Genomic DNA, 21,704 nt, shown 5'->3' on the forward strand with positions numbered 1-21,704 from the left:
AAAGTAAAAATAATTACAGTATGCTAGCGTAATTAATTTACTCATTAATTTATTTTCATTCGCATTGTATTTATTTCTATAACACTTTGTTTTTTTTTAATTTATTACAATAGCTCTCGTACCTAAGTAGTAAGGTGTAGAGCAGTATCTGTGGCAGCATATTAAATTAGGACTTGTCGAATTAGTCGCTTCACGCTTGGCTCTACTTGCGATCGAACAAGTTTTTAGTCTGTTTTTTTTGAGGTAGCTAAGTATATTATTTATTTCTGTCAATAACTGGATAACACACGTACTATTCACACAATGCATATTGCATTGCCTATTTAGATATAACCACAGACTAATAATAATATACTACGTATACAAATATAACATAGAGCACGCGGCTGGCTAGTCTCTACATAATAATGTTTATATGTAGAATAGGTATTTAACCTTGATCGGCTAACTGGTACCTATTAAGTAATTTAAGGCATTGCAATTAGCAGCTCAAATATTCTCGTGAGATAGTTTTGTTATTATTAAACCGGTGAATCGGATTAACGTTATTTTATATTGACTCTCTGCTTCTATCAATAAAGCTGAAATTCTAATGGCCTTGTGGGTTAAGGGGATTTTTTAATTCTTCCTTCTTTTACTGCATCTCATCATCATCTTGCAAGACCATAAAGTTCTCTAAGCCCGCTCTTGTTACACAGATTTCTGTAGACTTAAACGAAAAGAAAGTGGAAAATCCTTATGGAAGCATCTTAGCTGTACAGTCACAATTAGCTCCGGTTAACTCAGATGCGTTTTAGTTTGCAATGATCTCACCGTCACAATATTACCCATCATCGAAATTCGAAAGTGATGAAAAGATAAAGAAACAAGACTTTGTGGAACCGCCGCGCCCGCGCCGGTGTAAAATTCGCAATACCTACAATCTATTTACTCTCACCAAAAATTGTATACGATGTCGTCACTATACCTACTCGGACTCACACTCCGCGATAGGAGCCAAAACGGCCAAAAGGCAAAAACGCCTGCGCCTGCGCATGAGCAAGACGTATCGTTGTTTTTACGCGAATTGATAAATATTTATCGTTGTTCTCACTTGAACTAATGCTGATAATAATAAGTGAAAATGCTTGAACAAAGGCACTGTTTGCAAATTTGTGTTATTTTGGTGTTTGCCTTGTTAGCGTCAGTGAATTGTGGTCAGATACAATCGACATGCTGTTCAGCGGAGAAAGGAATATTAATGGATGGTTTGGATTATTGTGAACACCCGACTAATGGAACTCGAACACCGTTAGATCTTAAATGCAATGTGACGGACCACCTTAATTTAGAATATTTTAACATATCTCTGGCGGAGGATGGGTCCCTTGAAATAAACGGCGATGTCAATACTAGAATACCGGTAGGAGAGTAAGTATACAATTTACAGTAACTATTGGTTTATTTCATTATTAGAATTTTTGTGTACTTAGTTACCTAAATGATCAAATTTAACAGGTTAAATCTACTTTACCTTATCACTATTTAAAACGTTATAAACCAGTCTCTATATTATAACATACAAAAAACCGGTTTGACATTCGCAAAAATATTTAAAAGAACATTCATGTAATATTATTGTTACTCACTGAACTTATTAAAAACATTATGGTATTATACGATGTTTGCTAGAGCATTGATAATTCCTAAAGTTTTATATAATCATGTTGATATCTTTCGTTCGTTGTCTACGCAGCGCAGGCAGGTTATTCGGTAGAGCAACGCGTGTTTCCCGCCTATACAAAGATTTGGCGCGTTTTTTTATCAGTAGTCCGTTTTCTAACAGCAGATATAGAATGTTGTACTTGTACTTGTACGGACAATTATTTTAGCTTGAAAGTTATCAGCACAATCTGTATGTAAACAGAACGACCGAAGTCGATAATAGTTCACAACAACTTATTTTTACTGCCAGTAGGTACTAAAAGTACTAGTTCAAATGTAAAAATGTAGAAGTCAAAGCTATGAGCTGCCAATAATTAACTAATCGTAAAATATATTTTGTTTTGTAAAAAATGAAACCGCGGCTCCGTTCATGGCCAACCGCCAATGATGGAGGTCAAGGTCCCGTTACGTTAAGCTTCTGCTTAAAATTTGTATTTTTTCTATATGTTACAATAAACCTTTCATAATACGATTTAGTTATATCACCTATCTAATATCTTCAAAATTATTACCAAGTTTTTAAACGTCTTGTCTCGTTATTTTTCCCCTATTCTTCAGGCATATTTCTTGTTTCTAGACATAGATTGATCAGGTCTTCATTATCATTTATCTCGGCCTTAGTCAAGCTTATCTTTAAAAAAGCAAAATCATTTACAAAAAGCCTTCGATATGTCTGGATTCTGGAACCAGAACCTAGCTGGTTTGACTTTGTGCTTTTATGACAATAATATATTAACTATGTGATGATATTATGACATGCCATTCTATTTTTAGAACCACATTAATCTTACTCTATTGTCTCATGTCTGAGAGATGTAACAAAAATCGTACATTATTTTGTTGGGATTTTGATTTAGTATCACTACATAGTACCTATAAAACAAAGTCGCTTTCTCTGTCCCTATATCCCTATATCCCTATGTCCCTTTGTATGCTTAAATCTTTAAAACTACGCAACGGATTTTGATGCGGTTTTTTTTTAATAGATAGAGTGATTCAATAGGAAGGTATATAAGGTATATAATTTATTAGATTTGAGACAAAGCGGGCGAAGCCGCGGGCGGTAAGCTAGTGTAGCTATAATACCTACTTGTTTAAAAATTAATAATAATAATTAATGATTTTGCTATAAACTTTTATTTCAAGTGCGTTCCAGACTCCAGACATTATCCTCCTAATGAAATCTGGACATTTTTTTTGTAGGTATAATTTTTTAAAATATTACTAATTTTCAAAGAGATTTATAGTTTTAGTTGAGTTATTTTATTAGAAATTAGTGTGAGGTTTTTATATATGTAGGTACCTCATATTTAGTTCTAAATCGTTGCCTATAATATCCTCCTGTATCTGTTTCAAGGTTCTGTATAGCAGACAGGACGGTCAATGAGACGGAGCCTGTGCTCGTGTTGTGCAATATTGATGAGGATCCAGTGGAAGAGAACAACGTCATTCAGTACTGTATGGTTATATCCGTCGTGTTTCTACTGCTTACTGCTATTATCTACTGCTTGTTACCGGAATTAAGGTAGGTTTTATTATTTAATTTAGAGAATTAACTGATAGTCCATTGAATAAAAAGTTCTAGAGTGCGTGAGTTAGTAACGTAAGATGTTTCTTCGGAAACATGTCAAGAGTCCCTAGGTAATAAACATACTAAAACCCCGGGCCACTAGGAGGAGCCCCGGAGTGGGGGGAGCGGGGAAATGAGTCCATTTTTTCATTTTTCGCTTAAATCTCAAAAACGGTACATGTTAGAAAAAAACTTTCAAGGAAAAGTTGAAAGGCCATAGAATTATCTACAAGTTGTACCTAAATCATTTTTTCCTATATCCTACCGTTTCTGAGTTATACGCAGTAAAACATGATTTTGGCTCAAACAATTTCCACATCAATCGATCAAAAAATATTTCTTTCTTCCAAAAAACTCAAATGTGCAACTTGTGACCGGTACTGATAGATTGCTCTTAATTAGGTCTATAATTGGTAAAATAAACACATTCCTCCATGGAAGCCTTTAGGAGGAATCGATTGTCAAAATATTATATTATGGTAGTTTGAGTTACTGAACTTGATCTTTTTATTTTTTTCTTCCAAAAAACTCAAAAGTGCAACTTGTGACCGGTACAGATAGATTGCTCATAATTTGGTCTATCATTGATAAAAATACCAGATTCCACCACGGAGGCGTTTACGGGGAATTGAATTTTATTAGGGTAGTTACGATACTTGAACTTTTTATTTTTTTTCTCCAAAAAAACTCAAAAGTGCAACTTGTGATCGATACTGATAGATTGCTCTTAATTAGGTCTATAATTGGCAAAATAAACACATTCCTCCATGGAAGCCTTTAGGAGGAATCGATTGTCAAAATACTATATTAGGGTAGTTTGAGTTACTGAACTTGATCTTTTTATTTTTTTCTTCCAAAAAACTCAAAAGTGCAACTTGTGACCGGTACTGTTAGATTGCTCTTAATTAGGTCTATAATTGGTAAAATAAACACATTCCTCCATGGAAGCCTTTAGGAGGAATCGATTGTCAAAATACTATATTAGGGTAGTTTGAGTTACTGAACTTGATCTTTTTATTTTTTTCTTCCAAATAACTCAAAAGTGCAACTTGTGACCGATACAGATAGATTGCTCATAATAAGGTCTATCATTGATAAAAATACTAGATTCCACCACGGAGGCGTTTACGGGGAATTGAATTTTATTAGGGTAGATTCGATACTTGAACTTTTTATTTTTTTTCTTCCAAAAAAACTCAAAAGTGCAACTTGTGACCGGTACAGATAGATTGCTCATAATTAGGTCTATCATTGATAAAAATACCAGATTCCACCATGGAGGCGTTTAGGAGGTATTGAATTTTATTAGGGTAGTTACGATACATGAACTTTTTAACTAACTACCCTAATAAAATTCAATTCCCCGTAAACGCCTGCATGGTGGAATCTGGTATTTTTATCAATGATAGACCTAATTATGAGCAATCTATCTGTACTGGTCACAAGTTGCACTTTTGAGCTTTTTGGAAGAAAAAAAATAAAAAGTTCATGTATCGTAACTACCCTGATAAAATTCAATTCCCCGTAAACCCCTCCGTGATGGAATCTGGTATTTTTAGCAATGATAGACCTAATTATGAGCAATCTATCTGTACCGGTCACAAGTTGCACTTTTGAGTTTTTTGGAAGAAAAAAATAAAAAGAACAAGTTCAGTAACTCAAACTGCCCTAATATAATATTTTGACAATCGATTCCTCCTAAAGGCTTCCATGGAGGAATGTGTTTATTTTACCAATTATAGACCTAATTAAGAGCAATCTATCAGTACTGGTCACAAGTTGCACATTTGAGTTTTTTGGAAGAAAGAAATATTTTTTGATCGATTGATGTGGAAATTGTTTGAGCCAAAATCATGTTTTACTGCGTATAACTCAGAAACGGTAGGATATAGGAAAAAATGATTTAGGTACAACTTGTAGATAATTCTATGGCCTTTCAACTTTTTCTTGAAAGTTTTTCTCTAACATGTACCGTTTTTGAGATTTAAGCGAAAAATGAAAAAATGGACCCATTTCCCCCCTCCCCCCACTCCGGGGCTCCTCCTAGTGGCCCGGGGTTTTAGTATGTTTATTACCTAGGGACTCTTGACATGTTTCCGAAGAAACTTCTTACGTTACTAACTCACGCACTCTAGACCCCCCTTGGAAGGATTCATTCAATGGACTATGAATTGTATAATAATTCGCCTATCATCTATGTTTGCCATTAAATAATATTAGAATAAACATACATTAAATCCTAAACTAGGTACCTACCAGCTTTAATTGTGTTTGAAGCTCTATTACAATTTACAATAGCTACCTATAGAGTTGGCAACGTAATTATTTCTATCTCGTTTATAATATTCCAATTATATAAAGTTTGAGATTCCTAAATAGTAGATACGTTATGATCTATAATTCGTTAGTATTTAAAGTGAAACTTTTATTACATCGTCTCAAACTTTTTGGTCTGTGTAGCGCATGTCGCGTGTATCGCGGCTGCCGAGTAGGTATACCTACCTACTCGGCAGCCGACCGACACGCGACATGCGCTACACAAAGCAGTATTCGGAACCGTTCGAACAGTTTCACTTTTACCGTGGTTTCATAAAACCACACAACATTTTTTGTCAATACGGTTTTTTGTCTACTTTCAGAGACCTTCAAGGGAAGAGTATTATAAATTTCTGCATAAGTCTATCATTAGCTCTTAGTTTGTTTGCCGTGGCAAGACTCATGCCAGCGGCAGATTTGGTATCTTGTTCTGTTCAATGTAAGTTTTTTACTATAACTTGGTAATATCACTTAGTCTGCATGTTACCCAAATGACGCGGACGCCTTACCATTGCACTGATTCAAATGAATAAAACATTTCAAATTTGTAAAAACTTTACCCTACAGTAGGGGATGAAACTTTTTGTTCGATAACATCGGCTATTCGCAGTAGAATAATATATTTAATGCTCTAAAATAAATAACATAATTAAATTGATATATTTTATTGTTATTGTATGTGTTTTCTTTATATAAAATTATTAGTTAAAAAAAATTAATTAAGTACTTCAAAAAATCAATATTCCTGGTGATTTTTTGTGATTTCGAATACTGTCTTGTCCTGCTAAACATAATATTGTCTCATTTATTTCAATTACTAAATACCTATATATTTTAGTGCATTCGATGATTTTGTATATTTTTTTTCAGCATTTTCAGTGTACTTCTTTTTTATTGCAAGCTTCTTTTGGACGAATGCTATTTCAATACAAATATTCCTCAGCATAAGGTTAGTTGAAAATATACAATAAGGTAGGTATTATAAATCTTATACCTTCTCACTTTTGCAACATCTCCTCCCGTAAGGCAGTCTACCTGTCAAATTTAAATTTTATCGAATACAATTTCAGGAGGCCCGTGGTGCATGATTATGGTTGGAAGATATTTTCCTTCTATGCGCTATACGCTTGGGGATGTGCTGCCCTTCTCACAATGTGTATGGCCATTGTTAATTTTCATCCCGGAAACCACCAGAAACCAGGCATTGGGATTTATACATGTTGGTTTAAAGGTCAGATATTTTTTTTAAATATTGGTTTCCTTAATGTTAAATTAAGTACATTAAAATAAATGACGTTCGTTTGTTAATTTTGTGTTAAAGCGTGACAATCGTGAAAAATGAATACATAATATTTGTCGTGTCGCCGACATGGCCTAGTTTTGTAATATACTTATTTAGTTGACCTTAATAATAGGTACCTTAGCTATTAGAACAACGTCAATCCCATAGCGTCAAAGGCTGGTCGGGTTATCCACATTTACATAGATAAGCTTTTCAATTATTATTTTTTCAGATAGATTTTATTTCCGCATATATTTCACTCGTCGATCTTTTTTACGGAAAACATAACATTTTAAGGATTGAAAAGATGTTGATTATCTTTTTTATGCCATATAGAGTCGCAGAGACTTATCTGCTAGTCTTATCAGGGCCTCCTCAAATCTGATTTAGAATATTATATAAACACTTTTCCAAGGAATAAATGGTGCATATTATCAAAATTATTTTTAATTTTTATGAACAATTGTTGAATAAACAATTATACAAAAAGAATATGTCTTCCCCTTAGTCTTCCCATAGAAATACTTTTTTTATTTAAACGTGTAAACTTTTATTTATTGATATTTCAGATAAGTACCAGCAGTGGTATTATATGTACAGCGTTATGGCGATCATAATATTCCTGAACACAGCCATATTTATTTATACATCCGTACATTTATGGAGGCAGTCATTTTCGTCGACCCACATCAAGGCAATGCGATACAAGTATGTGTTCTTAACTTTACTCTTTTTAGAATTGATTTCCCTTATCCTTCCCTTTCCTTAAAAGAAAATTAAATTAAACACAGTTTACCATTTAGAATTTAGATATTAGTTATGTGATACAATTAAAATAATTTGTTTTTGTTCTAGAACTGGAATGACCTTAAAGTTGTGCATTATAATGGGATTGCCATGGATATTTGAAATGATCAGCTCTTTAATGAAACCTCATATCATTTGGTGAGTATATAATATTATAGATTATGTTATCCTTTAATTTATTCGAAGCCTTCGCATTCCATTCCTTAAAATGCCAGCAACAAGCGCACGGTAGACTACGTACCTATATGAATTGAAAATAGTATGCGAACTGTATCAAAATTAAGTCAAGAATTATTAAATAGGTGCATAAATTCCAACTAGGCATATATTTCTGGTGATATACCTAATATATTAGTAAAGCAATTAATATGTAATTTGAGGATTATTTAGGATATTTTAGATTCAAATTAGATCTTATTTAAATTTAACTTATTTACATATTACAGGACTATATTGGACGTTTTTAACGTTTTGCAAGGACCTTTACTGTTTCTAATCCTCGTGGTGTTCCGTCGACGAGCCATCAAGGCGCTTTATAAGAAAGGTTACCTGGACTGCATGTCAGGGATGGTTGAAAAACATTTGGCGGTCGCTGACGATGACGAAGATATCGTTGAACATACAACCGCCTTGGGCTTGGAAGATAAATAGAATCTGATGGCTTGAGGCAAATTATATAAGAATAGGGTGACAGAGAAAACAATATAATATATTGATGCAACGACTGTGGCAATTGTACCTAAATGAATTTTTACAGATAAATAATTGTATTTAAAAGTGCGTTAACCTTTCACAATCGCAAACTAGAATAAAAAAACAGTTTGGAATTTATTTGTGGTAGAAATTATTGTTGTTTTACAACTTGGTGAAGTGAAAGTGACTTCATCGGAAGTTTAAGGAATTAGGGTTACCACTGACCACATTATATTTTTTGTTCATCATGCAATCGATGTTTACAGAAAGATATATATAGGTATCCACACTATAGATTTTTAGATTAAATTCGCGACCATGTTAAAAAAGGAAAAGATATGTGTTAATAAAATAAACGTACTCATGTGTTATTGTAATTCAAAATAATTTCTTGCTATTTGTTAACAGGTGGTTTACATTCATGGCAACAATAATAATATTATACAAGATCTAGTCAATAAGAGCTATTTAAACGTGCATATGATTTATAAATATTTCTCAATTCTAAGGCATTTAATAATTGATAAAGTTAAGATTCGTTGTCAATAATTTAGTTTCTACAACAGAAAGATCTTCTTAATTAATATTATTATTTAAAGAACTAAGCATCTCACAATTTTATACCTACTGTAGGTACATATTTTAATTTTAGGTAGAAGTTAAGGATAATGATCATGTTCTACACTTAATGTTGTGAAAACATGCAGCTACATATTATATACAATTAACTGTTATTAGATATTACATGTAATAAATTTATTAAATCGTATACCTTACCTACTTATTATTTTTTTTGTATTCTTAATTATTAAATTTAATAATATTTCCACCGCATTTGTTTAACATAAGGATATTTTTTTATAATTAACAATAAACAATGTATGTTTTTAAGTAGTAGTTTCATTTAATATACTCATCTGTCATTAATATTATTTCCCGAATCTTCATTGGCAACTGAAAATTTGCTCCTCTTAAAAAAAACGGCCAAGTGTGAGTCGACATTGAGGGCTATTCCAATAAGTTCATAGATTTCTACTAATATTGTAAATGCGAAGGATTGCGTGTTTGTTTGTTTGTTACTCCTTCACGCAAACACTGCAGAACCGATTTTCATGAAATATGGCACACACATAGAGGGCAACTTGGATTAACACATAGGATAGATTTTATCCCGAAAATCCCATGGGAACGGGAACTATGCGGGTTTTCCTGTAACTACGCGGGCGAAGCTGTTGGCGAAAAGCTAGTAATAGTCCGGGATACATCGCCCATTTTTGCAAGTGATTACTATCAAGCTAATTTTTCGTGAGTAGCTTTATTTTGATGAGATGCCCAATAATTTCATGTACAAAACTCTCGATTGTGGTAGCTACCAGAGAAAACAAGGATAAAATATTTTGATTTGATGGTTCTTAAATATTAATTACTAACTGAATGTTTTTTTTTGTTCAATCTCAAGATAATTATCTAAATTATTCGAAAAAATATTTGTCCTACAAAATCTATGGTTTGATCAAAGAGTCCCCCTTTCCAATGTGTATCGATAACGAAGTCATCATAAATGATTACTAACCAGCTGATTTTTTTATTTTTAATTTTTAATACTTATATAATTCAACAGACATATTGTCCTACAAATTGCGTAATAAATATTTGAGAACCGTCAAATCAAAAATTTTTATCCTTGTTACCTCTGTAAGCTACCACAATCGAGAGTTTCGTACATGAAATTATTGGGCATCTCATCAAAATAAAGCTACTCACGAAAAATTAGCTTGATAGTAATCACTTGCAAAAATGGGCGATGTATCCCGGACTATAAGTATATGATATAGCGGAGCCAATAATAGGTACCTACGTTATACTAGAAGCATAGATAATATCCTCCTGAGACCCAGGATTTTTTTTTTCTTTCTTTTTTAATAAAAATTAGCTGCATCTGTTCTAATGCAATTATAGATATTCAAAAAAATGGAAAAAAAAATCTTTCGTGGAAAACTTGGATTTTCTTTATGTCATTTATATATTACAGGGGGTCCCAGTTCCAAGTGTAATAAGTTTATGAAAATGAAGAAAAACTACATGTTTTTTTAGTTATTATATATTTTTAAACTTGAATCTAAATATTTATTATTCTATCCAATGTTCTGTGTCTATTTTTTGTACCTTGGTTTAAAGCTAGATATTTTTAAGGGTGAGAAACGACCAGTTCAAGTATTTTGCACCGGCGCGGCGGTGTATTTATATTGTCACGTCCACCCCTAGGTCTAATTTCTAATCCATCTTCTCGGTCAGCCTCCTCTTATGCTTGGTCCACGTCATGTGCGTCCCCGAGATGGTCTGCCAACGACAGAAGATCACATACATAGTGACGATTCTGTTCTGAAATGACTCAATCTCATTGGACGAACGGAAGAAGAATCATTTTCTGGTATTTGGGCGGCTTCATCGGTATCATTTGGGGGATTATCTTCACCTCAAACATTTATTTATTCAATAAGACTTCTTCTAAAAGCAATTTTGAATCGTCACAACAGTATTAACATTTACCACCGATTCGGAAAGCAGTATCTATGGAGAAGAACCGGCAAGAAACTCCATAGGTCCATCATATAGGTCAATATTTGACTCATCCAGGTGTTGGTAGATCTCAGTATCTTATAATCCTTGAAGATTATAATAAAATCTGTAACATAAACTAAAGAATGTCATATAGGTAATACATGGGGCCCTTGTAACCAATACCAATTTGGCAAGAATTGAGACCAAATGTCTTACCAGTATGACATAAAAGAAAACATTCTTATTTTTCACAAGTTTTAGATTTATCTTACAAAATAACTATTGCGGTTCCAGAAATAATATCTATTATCATTAGATATACAAAGATATACTGCAATATACGAATGGTTCCACTAGAAATGTAAGATTACTGACCACGTGTTTGCCGTCGCACAGCCACCGTCAACTTCGAAATGAGAATACTTCAAATCACTGTCACTTATAAAACCAAAAACCGTTTAGTATAGTGGATGACATACCACTACATCGATTTGAGGTATTATTCGCGCATATACGCAAAAGATGGCGTTGAAATATTTTTTTATTGTTTATGTAATATATATATGACCGCAGGCCTCAGGAGGATATTATACCTAATACTATAGCAATTCTAGAAGAAAATATGTTGAAATAAATCCATACTAAGATTATAAATGCGAAAGTAACTCTGTCTGTCTGTCTGTTACTCAATCACGCCGTAACTACTGAACCAATTTGCATGAAATTTGGTATAGAGATATTTTGATACCCGAGAAAGGACATAGGCTACTTTTTATCCCGGGAAATAGGATAGGTTATATCCCGGAAATCCCACGGGAACGGGAACTAAGTATGCGGGTTTTCTTTGACAGCGCGGGCGAAGCTGCAGGTGGAAAGCTAGTTATTTATAAGCCTGAAATTACCTACAGCAAAGGATAAATGGGATATATATGGGAAAATTAAGTAAAAAAAGAAGTAGAAACGATAGATTACGTAAATTTTATTATTGAAAAATATTTTGTAGGTACTCATAAATGTATTTAATGTTAAACTTAATTTATAAACTAAAATGAAATAAAAGAATACTAGGTAGGTACTACTCATGTACTAACTCCTCCAGTTGAAAATTATATCCAGTATTGGTACCATTGAGATTAATAAAAAATGCAATTAATATTCATGTACCTACTGACACACAATAAAAGGATTTACATAATATCATACATACAATAAGTTTATGACGATTCGATCTTCTTCGTTTAAAAAAAACCGACTCCTAATACTGTAATATTTAATCATTATTCTTTAGAAGACAATAATGTAAATACCTGCATATAGAGACAAATATTAATTAAGTCTTTGGACTAGATTACTCCATTTGTAACTCTTCGACTAGTTTATCCTTTAGAACATTTTCAATTTTCATACATCCATGTATTTTTCTTTACATTTTGACATTCACCATCACGCATACACAAATTAAATGAATTCATATTTTCAGGCACGCATATTAAAGGAGCTCGAAGTTTTGTTCCAATAGTAACAGTATGACGCTGTATCTAGACAAAACATATTCAAAGTCTTTAACTACATCTTAGAGAGTCTTATCAGGCGTATATTTCAATATATATTTCAACTAGCTTTCCGCCCGCGGCTACGCCCGCGTTTTCAGAGAAAACCCCGCATAGTTCCCTTTCCCGTGGGATTTCCGGGATAAAACCTATCCTATCTCTCAAGTTGGATCGAACTGCACATGGTGTGCGAGTTTTATTATAATCGGTTAAGTGGTTTAGGAGTCCATTGAGGACAAACATTGTGACACGAGATTTATACAGGGTGTCCCACTGTTGGTATACTAAGCTCAAAGGAGGTTATAGTTTTGCATACGCTGAGTACGTAAAAAATAATTAAAAAATTCCAGACGCATTTTTTTTTCAAATAGATGAATTCTTAAAACTCTATGTGTACACCCATAACAAGCGAGCCGCCCAACTTTGCCACCAGCACGTGAGCTATCGTTTAAGATTATGTTTTCATAGATAAAATGCTCATATTAGAGAAGCGGTATATGCCGGCTGCGCGAAGCTAGAGAAGAAAACATGGATTTTCAGGAAAAATTTAGCAAAAAATTTTGGACGTAATTTTTTTTTAAAGTATTTTTTACGTGATCAGTGTATGCAAAACTACAAGTTCCTTCGCGCTTAGTATACCAATAGCGGGACACCCTGTATATACTAAGAAGATAAAAGCTAAGCCACTTTTTTCTTCATGTAGATATTTTCGTTTCATCACAAGTCCAATTTTCGGTCGTCCATAGCGACGTCGGCTGTGTGCTGAACGATGTCTTCGTCGTCGTCCGCAACCGCTAAGTATCTCTCGACCACTCCAGAGATGCAATCCAAATAGCCTCGCTTATATAGTGCCTTAACAACTCGTTGACGGAATACGACAAGAACCAGAAAAATTACTGGCCCTTGCAGTGTGTTAAATATATCCAATACGACCCTGTTAAAGTAAAATTTTTATTGAAATTTGTATTCAAATATGTTAGATACCTACATAATATTATATCTATTATGATAAGAATTCTTTATTATCTTTGTAGGTTGATAGGTGTTCAAGGATTTAATGCAAATAAAATATCTATTAATTGCAAAATTAATGAGAATGTTTATTATCTACAATATTATGAACGTTTGAGATCATTTCGATTAAAATATAGATTATTCGATACTAGTTGTTGTCGACGACTTCGTCCACACAAACCTTTTTTTATTAACTGAAATTATTGAAATAAAATAAACAATCCGTGCTAACCACATGTTTTAACTAGTGAAAAACCGCACTAATACACATATTATCTTTTCCTAATACTCACCAAACGATACTTGCTGTGGATAATGTGCTGATCATTTCCGATATCCAAGGCAATCCCAACAAAACGAACAGCCTTACAGACATCGTAAACCTAAAAGAAAAATTAGTAATTAATTCATCAATTACAGAATTGCTAAACAATATGTATGTTTATAGAAAATTTCATACCTATAGCGCATTGCCTTTACATGCGTCGATGAAAATTTTTGCCTCCACATGTACATCGATATGTAAATAAATATGAAGATATTCAATATTATTATAATCGACATAACACTATACATATAATACCACTGCTGACGCGTATCTATAACAAAAATAATAACATGTGTTAAATGAAATCAGAATCTGTTTTTGTTATATGATTACAAGCGACGATATAAATTGTATAGACTATGTGCTAAACCAAAAAAATAAAATTTCACACTTTTTATTCGTTTTGTAGATTCTCCTGAATTAGAAAAAACAAGTGAATAATTTAGTTAAAGTTGGTACTTAGATGTGTCCTATCTATTCATATTTCATACTAAGATTCACACACTAACAATAATTTCTACGAAATATGGCAATCATGATTGCATAATATAGAATAGAATGATTCCCGATTTAACCAAATATATGGCGATCGAATTATACTTAAAAAATATAACTATTACATATTATGTAAGTTTGACACCACATGGACACCACCAACAGACACCACGGACATCTAGGTAGGTAGGTACCTACCTATATTATGAGTTATGAGCTATGTAGAGTCGCTTCTGTCGCACCAGCTACATAAATAACAAATATATTATGTACTGATGATGATTAAATATACATACGCGATACATCGCACATGGACAAAAAAGGCTAACCTTGGTAGTAACTTTAAATTCATCAAACATCTTCCACACGTTAATTTAGTACCACTCAAGATAATTTATTCAATCATGCGTATTTAATTGGATTTTTTCGCATAATAAACAGTTTGTTCGATGTGCAAATTCATGAAATCCTTCCAAAACGTCGTCATATTTTTCCCACTGGCCACACAATCAACATTTAAACCTACACATTACACTAGACAAAAAATCACTTACTGAAAAACCAACATGTGTTCAAACCAATGCCAGGTTTCTGGTGTTTCCCGGGGTGGAAGTTAACGATTGCCATACATATAGTTAGGAGTGTGGGACACCCCCAGGCGTAAAGTGCATACCAGATGAAAGGCTTCCAGCCATAATCGTGCATGAATGGTCGCCTGAAATATAAGGAGAGCACTGAAATCATATTTAATCGTAATTTATAAATTTCTTTAGTTTGTCTTGCACACACTGATATATAATTTAACTCTTTTTTTAATTATATTTACTTACATACCCATAATATGCTATTAGGTACGTATGTAGTACTTGTAGTAGGTACCTAAGTATACATACGTTCCTGATTAACACTATAAAAAGTTCAAGATTCTATTTTCTTCGAACGTAAAATCAAATTGAATACTCACTTTATATACAACATCATTTGCAACGCAATAGCGTTCATCCAAAAGAAACTTGCTAGTAAAAAGAAGTATGTCAAAAATCCTGAAAAAAGAAAAAAATTCATGAAGAAAAAAATCAAGAAGGAAAATTCATCTAGGCACGCTTTGGTGTCATCATTTTATTTTTCAGAATTTTAATTGAATGTACTAGTTAAGTAGGTATGTACATTGTACATTTCATAGTATGACATCTCACGCTTAGGTAAACCAGTCTATCTTGACCATATCTTGACCAAATCTCTTTACTCTATCTCTGTGTCAAATAGCATTTACATACATGACTAACAAACATCCATCCCAATCTTTGACACATTTAAATGGGATTGATAGTTTTGTATTATTATAATAAAAAAATAATTAACATTAAATAAAACGTAATAATATGTACCTCGTACTGCGCATAAATTCATATCAGAATATTCCATTAATTTCATTAAAGCTAAAATTCCAAGACCTGTAGCCAAGCTCAGACAGAAATTGATGATGCTTTTTCCTTGAAGATCTCTGAAAAAATATTGAAAATATTAACATACATAGGGGAAGGGGGGGCAAGACAGGGTACTTAATGTTTAGGTTTGAATAAAAGTGGAAGGGTTTTGTTTACAATAACTGTTTTATTTTTAAAATCACTTAATATACCTAATATTTTGATTTAAGAAAGTAATCATAGGGAGCGTCGACTTTTGGATAGAGCGGGAAAAAGAATCGCTCAAGATGACAAGGCATTAGGCAAATACCTAAGTTTTGTAATGATTGTTTTGTATTTTTAATATTTGAAGCTTATTTGAAGTTCCCCATGGTTTGAGAATGTTTAAAAGTCTTACCATTTATTGCTGCGTTCAAACGAGAAAGACATACAAACCAACGGACACTGATATAAATATTAGTATTTCTAATATTGCAAGTACTAATTTAGTAACATTTTAACACAATACTTATACAATTTATTTATTAAATAAGTCCAGGATAAGTCCTAAAAGACCCACTTTCATTAATGTTTAATTGAATACCTTCAGGTTAACTATACATATAATCGGTTAAAAAAGTTATCAATTGTTATTTAATACTTCTTTTAAATAACATAATTATGTAGATATTATAAAGATAAGAGTAATTAAGAAATATCGCAATATGCACGCAATCGCAACTCGCAAAAATCCGATTCACTATTTCAAATAATAATACACCTTCTTATATACATGATGTATTTAAATAAAAATCCTGGTTCAATTAGCCACTGTTTTGAGTGTCTCAGTCGGAGTCCGATTTTTCACGATATCAGAACTCGAACAAGGAAATACTTTAGTCAAATCATTGAATGAAACATTTCGGAAACTATGGAGTTCAATGAATTTCAATTTTTTGCGTCCCAATTTATCATTTGAATAAACGTAATTTCGCATTGTCATGGACCATTCCCGTTACAAGCGGTTGAGTTTTAAGAATTGAGCTGAATACTTAAACAATAACAATTAAAAGTATCCATCATCATGATGATGTTGATGCTGATGAAATAATATTACGTTATTATAAGTTTCAACTTGTAATCATTCAGATTATTTGAATATAAAAATGTACTCTACATTCCTTCGTCAGCTTATATGAAGAAAATATAAAGTTGATTATTTCATATTTAATTTCTTAACTGTCTATAATATAATTATAATAACGTATAAGACTTACCTACCAAAACTTTTATATCTTTATAACTACAAATACCTACCTACCCAAAACATTTTAATTATCTCAGCTCTACACAGACATTATACTGGGGATGTGAGCACTTAATTATATCTAATGCTCATTAGATATAAGTGCTAAGTGCTATAATCATTCAAGTTAAAATATGAATCATATAACTCTCATTCACAAAGTGGATAAACGTTCAATTTCTGGTAAGTGACTGTATAACCATTTTTATTCCGTGTTCTAAAGTGTCTATCATTTTTATGAATGCAAATAACTATGAAGTTTTCGGATGAACGATTTTAGCGGATAGACAGACATCAAGTATACGGTTGAATGATTTTTTAATCCTTGAACATAGTCATTACAGAAATCATGAGACAAATATATTATAACAATACTTTTTTAAATTGTTAATTAAAAATATGTACTTATAGTGAATTCATAAGGTGCTTTATCCTTTAGATATCGTAATGCTCTCCCACGTCTATAAACGTTTCTTACTTCTTCCATAATGCTAAACCACGCTAAGCTGACTCAACGTAATAAATTCACATTGATAAGTGTGGTTAAGGATTTAAATGTAATGTGACGACTATAAACAAATAACGTAATGATTGACGTACCTTACTTCTGGCAATATACAGTAAATAAACGCTGTGAGCGTAAGAAATATGACGGAAACAATCATACAATATTCGAGTACATTGCCTTCTATAAGCTTCTCTTCGTCTTCAGAACAAAACACCAGCAAACCTTCCGTCTGATTTACTATGCTCCCTGCTACACAATACCTAGAAAAAAAAATAACGTAAATAACGTAAAATAAGTAAAAAAAATAGCTGTACTAGTTAACTATAAAAATTATTTTTTTAGAAACCTTCATTTCTTCGGAGTAAGGTGCAATTTTTTTATTCACGGAGCAACCCGGGTGAAAATAAAAAGCAGTTAGTGTTTTACATTCAGCTTGGTTCGGTTCTTATAAGTAACTAGCTTTCCGCCCGCGGCTTCACCCGCGTTTTCAAAGAAAATCCGAATCCCGCATAGTTAGTTCCCTTACCCGTGGGATTTTCGGGATAAAACCTATGCTATGTGTTAATCGAAGTTACCCTCTATATGTGTGCAAAATTTCATTGCAATCTGTTCAGTAGTATTTGCCTGAAAGAGTAACAAACACACACATACACATCCTCACAAACTTTCGCATTTATAATATTAGTAGGATATTAGTAGGATAGGATAGGATAGGTCATAGGATGCTATGTGTTAATCCAAGTACCAGGTACCTACCTATGTTGTAGGTTGAAAATCTAGTTAACTACGATATTGAAAACCAAATTGAAAGAATATACATATAAAATACTTTTTGTGATGCTTAACCTTTTAAAACTTGATCTTAAATTATTGGAAGGTATTCCTTATAGGGAAGTGTGATCTCGTCATCTCATAAACCTAAAGTCCTTCGTACGAATATTGCGCGAATATTCATCGAGCAAAACCTTGATCTAGTTTTTTGTTAACTACATATAATCACTAGGTACATAGTATAAAACAAAGTCGCTTTCTCTGTCCCTATGTCCCTTTGTATGCTTAAATCTTTAAAACTACGCAACGGATTTTGACGCGGTTTTTTTTAATAGATAAAGTGATTCAAGAGGAAGGTTTTAGTATATAATTTATTAGGTTTTAGACAAAGCGGGCGAAGCCGCGGGCGGTAAGCTAGTACTATATATTTTTAACGAAGCGATAAAGCGAAGCATTTGTAATTTAATATTTTACTCGACTTACTTTTCATATTCTACATCGGTGTCAAATAGTTCATCTAATATACTGAGAGTCCCATCATCTTTTATTGTATAATTGAAAATGCTCATAGATATTTGGTCCGTACTGTTACATGTTAATCGTGTCGGTGTTCGAATTTTGGTAACAGCATTTTCACAAGTATTCTGCCCATCGACAAATAAACCTTGCTCCGGTAGGCAGCAAGCTGTATTATTTTTTTCACAGTTCACTGAAGTTAATAAACCCAAAACTATAATAAACCACATTTTGTACTTTTTATTTGTTAATTTCGCACACTTAAGTATCGAAACGCAGCTGCACTATTTTCTGTTGAACATTTTATCGTACAACTTATAGGTAAAATGCACGTAGCACGCATGTGACCGTTTGTTATCTTGTATGGTAAATAATACGCAAGCGCGTCATGCTCAGACGCCGGCGCTGAAAGTACTAGTAGGCACTGGAAGGCAGTTCTTAGGTATATAGGAGCTGCACAGAGGATCGATAGCCCCGAAATATTATCGACATTTCGCGATACCTACGTCATTTTCTTTTTGTTCGTTTTCAACATGTTTCACCTCTATAATTTCTAATTATTGTCCAAAAATAAAAGGAAACTGAAATGGAAGTGGATAGGATTGTGTTACTTACAGTCGATCTTTTAATTAAAATTTGGCTTATAAAAAATTAGGTTGACATATTTTATTAAGCCTCGATATGGCACCTTCTCACTGCTTAAAGAGATAGAGCCAGGATTCGGCTCTACAATCTACATATTCTCAAAAAATGAGAAAAGAATGGAAGATCATGTATCAATAATTATAATAAAAATCTAGTTCATACACAGCTGATGTGCTTGACAGAGAGTCATTTTATTTCGATTTCTCTATTACTACTAGGTATCTCTCGGACCATTGGTTTAAGGAGCGAGCGGTGCAAACACCGCTTATCGTGACTCATTTTATCAATTAAAGTATTAATTATGTAATTGTAATTTCTATTTATTAATAATATAAATTGACTAAGTGTAGACTGTAATTATTTATGCAATTTACTTTTTAGTGTGTTGGGGCTTGTTATGTGCGGGTGTAATAAAAGATGAATAACTACGCAAAGGTTATATTTCGTTAACTACATATATTTATCCGTATGTAATTAATATTCGACCTATGCGACCCACCCGCGTCCCGACAAGCCCGTGACTGTTCATGCATAGCGCACGAACTGTTTATATACGAGTTACCGTGTGAACCTATGGTGGGAACTTTCTTAGTAGGTACTACACTTGAAATATTTCGGTAACTCGTAAATTGGCTTGTCGTCGCTACATCATTCCCCCCTTAAAATAAAAAGGGTATACAAGTAAAAAAATCTTACAATAAAATTAAACAATAAACAAAGGGGTATATATAAAGTGTCGCTATATAAGGTTACAAAATGTTTACAATATAAAGTATAAAAAATGTTCACAATATAAATCAATCATAACGTATACAAGTGGTTCAAAGTTAACACCTAATTTCGTTAAACTATTTATGTTATTATAAAAACTTGGTTGGGTCTTCTAAGTGGCGTGCGATAATTGTTACACGTCATCTAACACTTAGTAACATTAACATTTCAAATCCCAATACGTTCTTTACACTTGTATCGTTTAATATTACAAAGGCTACTACTAAACACTCAAAAGCCATAAATCAAAAGTGCTTAAATTTCTAAGTAGTAAACATTTCAATCAAAACTCAACACAAACATAAATTTGAAATACCATACTTAAAACGTTAAACAATGAACAAAAAACTCGTTTCAAATTTCATAAGTGCTATTATTTATTAAATACGATGTGTTGATTACTAAGTATTTATTATACATTTCTATGAAGTCTTATGAATACTTATAATCATCGTAATTCTAATAAATTTAAAATAGTTGAAACAATTACAAATACAATACTATTACCTAAATCGTACTGGTAATCGTATAGCTCTTCCACTACGCGTGGTATGTGTATTAGGCAATTCGCTACTTGGAATTTGTAACGGAACCTTAGTATCTGCCCCAGATATCGTATCACTATCATCATTCAAATAATATGCAGGTTTTAGACGGTCTACAGATATTCTAACTTTCCTGCCAGTCATTTGAATGTAAAATACCTTTTCCTCTCGACTCAACACACGATAAGGACCGTCGTATGTTGGTTATAAAGGCTTACGTACTGCGTCGTTTCTTACGAAAACATAATCGCACTTTTCTAAATCGGGGTGTATAAATATGTTCCGTCTTTCATTCTGCCTAATATAATACTGACTGATATTTCCTAATAGAGTCTCGTAATTTACTTACATACTCAAGACTGCTATCTATTTCTAAACTCGATTTTTTATCGTAATAATCACCTGGTAATCGTAAAGTTGTTCCGTACGTAATTTCTGCTGCGCTTATGCCGGTATCACTTCTTACTGCTGTTCTAAGTCCTAGCAACACAGTTGGTAATTCCGTAACCCAAGATGATGATATATTGCATAAACGAGCCGTTAATGCCGCTTTAAGCGACCTATGCCAACGCTCTACCGCCCCGTTACTCTGTGGGTGGTAAGGTGTCGTACGCAACTTATTAATACCTTATAACTTCATTAGTGTAGCAAATAATTGACTTTCGAATTGGCGTCCTTGATCGCTTGTTAGCTTTTTCGGACAACCAAAACGAGAGATCCATCCTTCATATATTACACGCGAAATCGTTTCAGCAGTTATATATCTCGAAAACATAGGAAAACATTCTGGCCATCGCGTCCCCCTATCACTATGGTTAGGCAATACGTCCTAAAACCTTCGAGTGAAGTGGGTAAAGGTCCAATTAAATCAACATGAATATGTTCAAACCTATCGCACTGCAGAAACGATCCTAA

The 21,704-nt window shown here is 33.0% G+C and overlaps 2 protein-coding genes across 2 annotated transcripts; one reads left to right on the top strand and one right to left on the bottom strand.

Moving 5' to 3' along the window:
• Positions 1-990: 990 nt before the first annotated feature.
• On the top strand, positions 991-9,227 carry LOC149900655 (G protein-coupled receptor Mth2-like). The gene is made up of 8 exons (XM_090112496.1): positions 991-1,410; positions 3,062-3,229; positions 5,914-6,029; positions 6,461-6,539; positions 6,661-6,821; positions 7,442-7,580; positions 7,728-7,817; positions 8,126-9,227. Exons 1-8 carry the CDS (start codon positions 1,124-1,126, stop codon positions 8,328-8,330), a joined length of 1,245 nt encoding a protein of 414 aa, XP_089968622.1. The 5' UTR covers positions 991-1,123; the 3' UTR covers positions 8,331-9,227.
• Positions 9,228-13,147: 3,920 nt separating this feature from the next.
• On the bottom strand, positions 13,148-19,249 carry LOC149900656 (putative G protein-coupled receptor Mth-like 3). The gene is made up of 8 exons (XM_090112581.1): positions 18,796-19,249; positions 17,634-17,801; positions 15,710-15,825; positions 15,286-15,364; positions 14,876-15,036; positions 13,959-14,097; positions 13,792-13,881; positions 13,148-13,418 (listed from the first exon to the last, which is right to left on the bottom strand). Exons 1-8 carry the CDS (start codon positions 19,056-19,058, stop codon positions 13,202-13,204), a joined length of 1,233 nt encoding a protein of 410 aa, XP_089968707.1. The 5' UTR covers positions 19,059-19,249; the 3' UTR covers positions 13,148-13,201.
• Positions 19,250-21,704: the final 2,455 nt, after the last annotated feature.

Source organism: Colias eurytheme, chromosome 18 (genome assembly GCF_061535395.1).
Source record: "Colias eurytheme isolate Ceu_HAF_F1 chromosome 18, ilColEury1 Martin Lab GWU primary, whole genome shotgun sequence".
NCBI lineage: Eukaryota > Metazoa > Arthropoda > Insecta > Lepidoptera > Pieridae > Colias > Colias eurytheme.

Excerpts from the sequence above, each read along its gene's own strand:
- LOC149900655 (XM_090112496.1), top strand. The coding sequence starts at position 1,124 with ATGCTTGAACAAAGGCACTGTTTGCAAATTTGTGTTATTTTGGTGTTT. Across the intron at positions 3,230-5,913 it reads TGCTTGTTACCGGAATTAAG|AGACCTTCAAGGGAAGAGTA; the intron begins GTAGGTTTTATT and ends GTCTACTTTCAG. Across the intron at positions 6,030-6,460 it reads GGTATCTTGTTCTGTTCAAT|CATTTTCAGTGTACTTCTTT; the intron begins GTAAGTTTTTTA and ends ATTTTTTTTCAG.
- LOC149900656 (XM_090112581.1), bottom strand. The coding sequence starts at position 19,058 with ATGTGGTTTATTATAGTTTTGGGTTTATTAACTTCAGTGAACTGTGAA. Across the intron at positions 17,802-18,795 it reads ACCGATGTAGAATATGAAAA|GTATTGTGTAGCAGGGAGCA; the intron begins GTAAGTCGAGTA and ends TTTTTTTTCTAG. Across the intron at positions 13,882-13,958 it reads GTAAAGGCAATGCGCTATAG|GTTTACGATGTCTGTAAGGC; the intron begins GTATGAAATTTT and ends TTTTTCTTTTAG.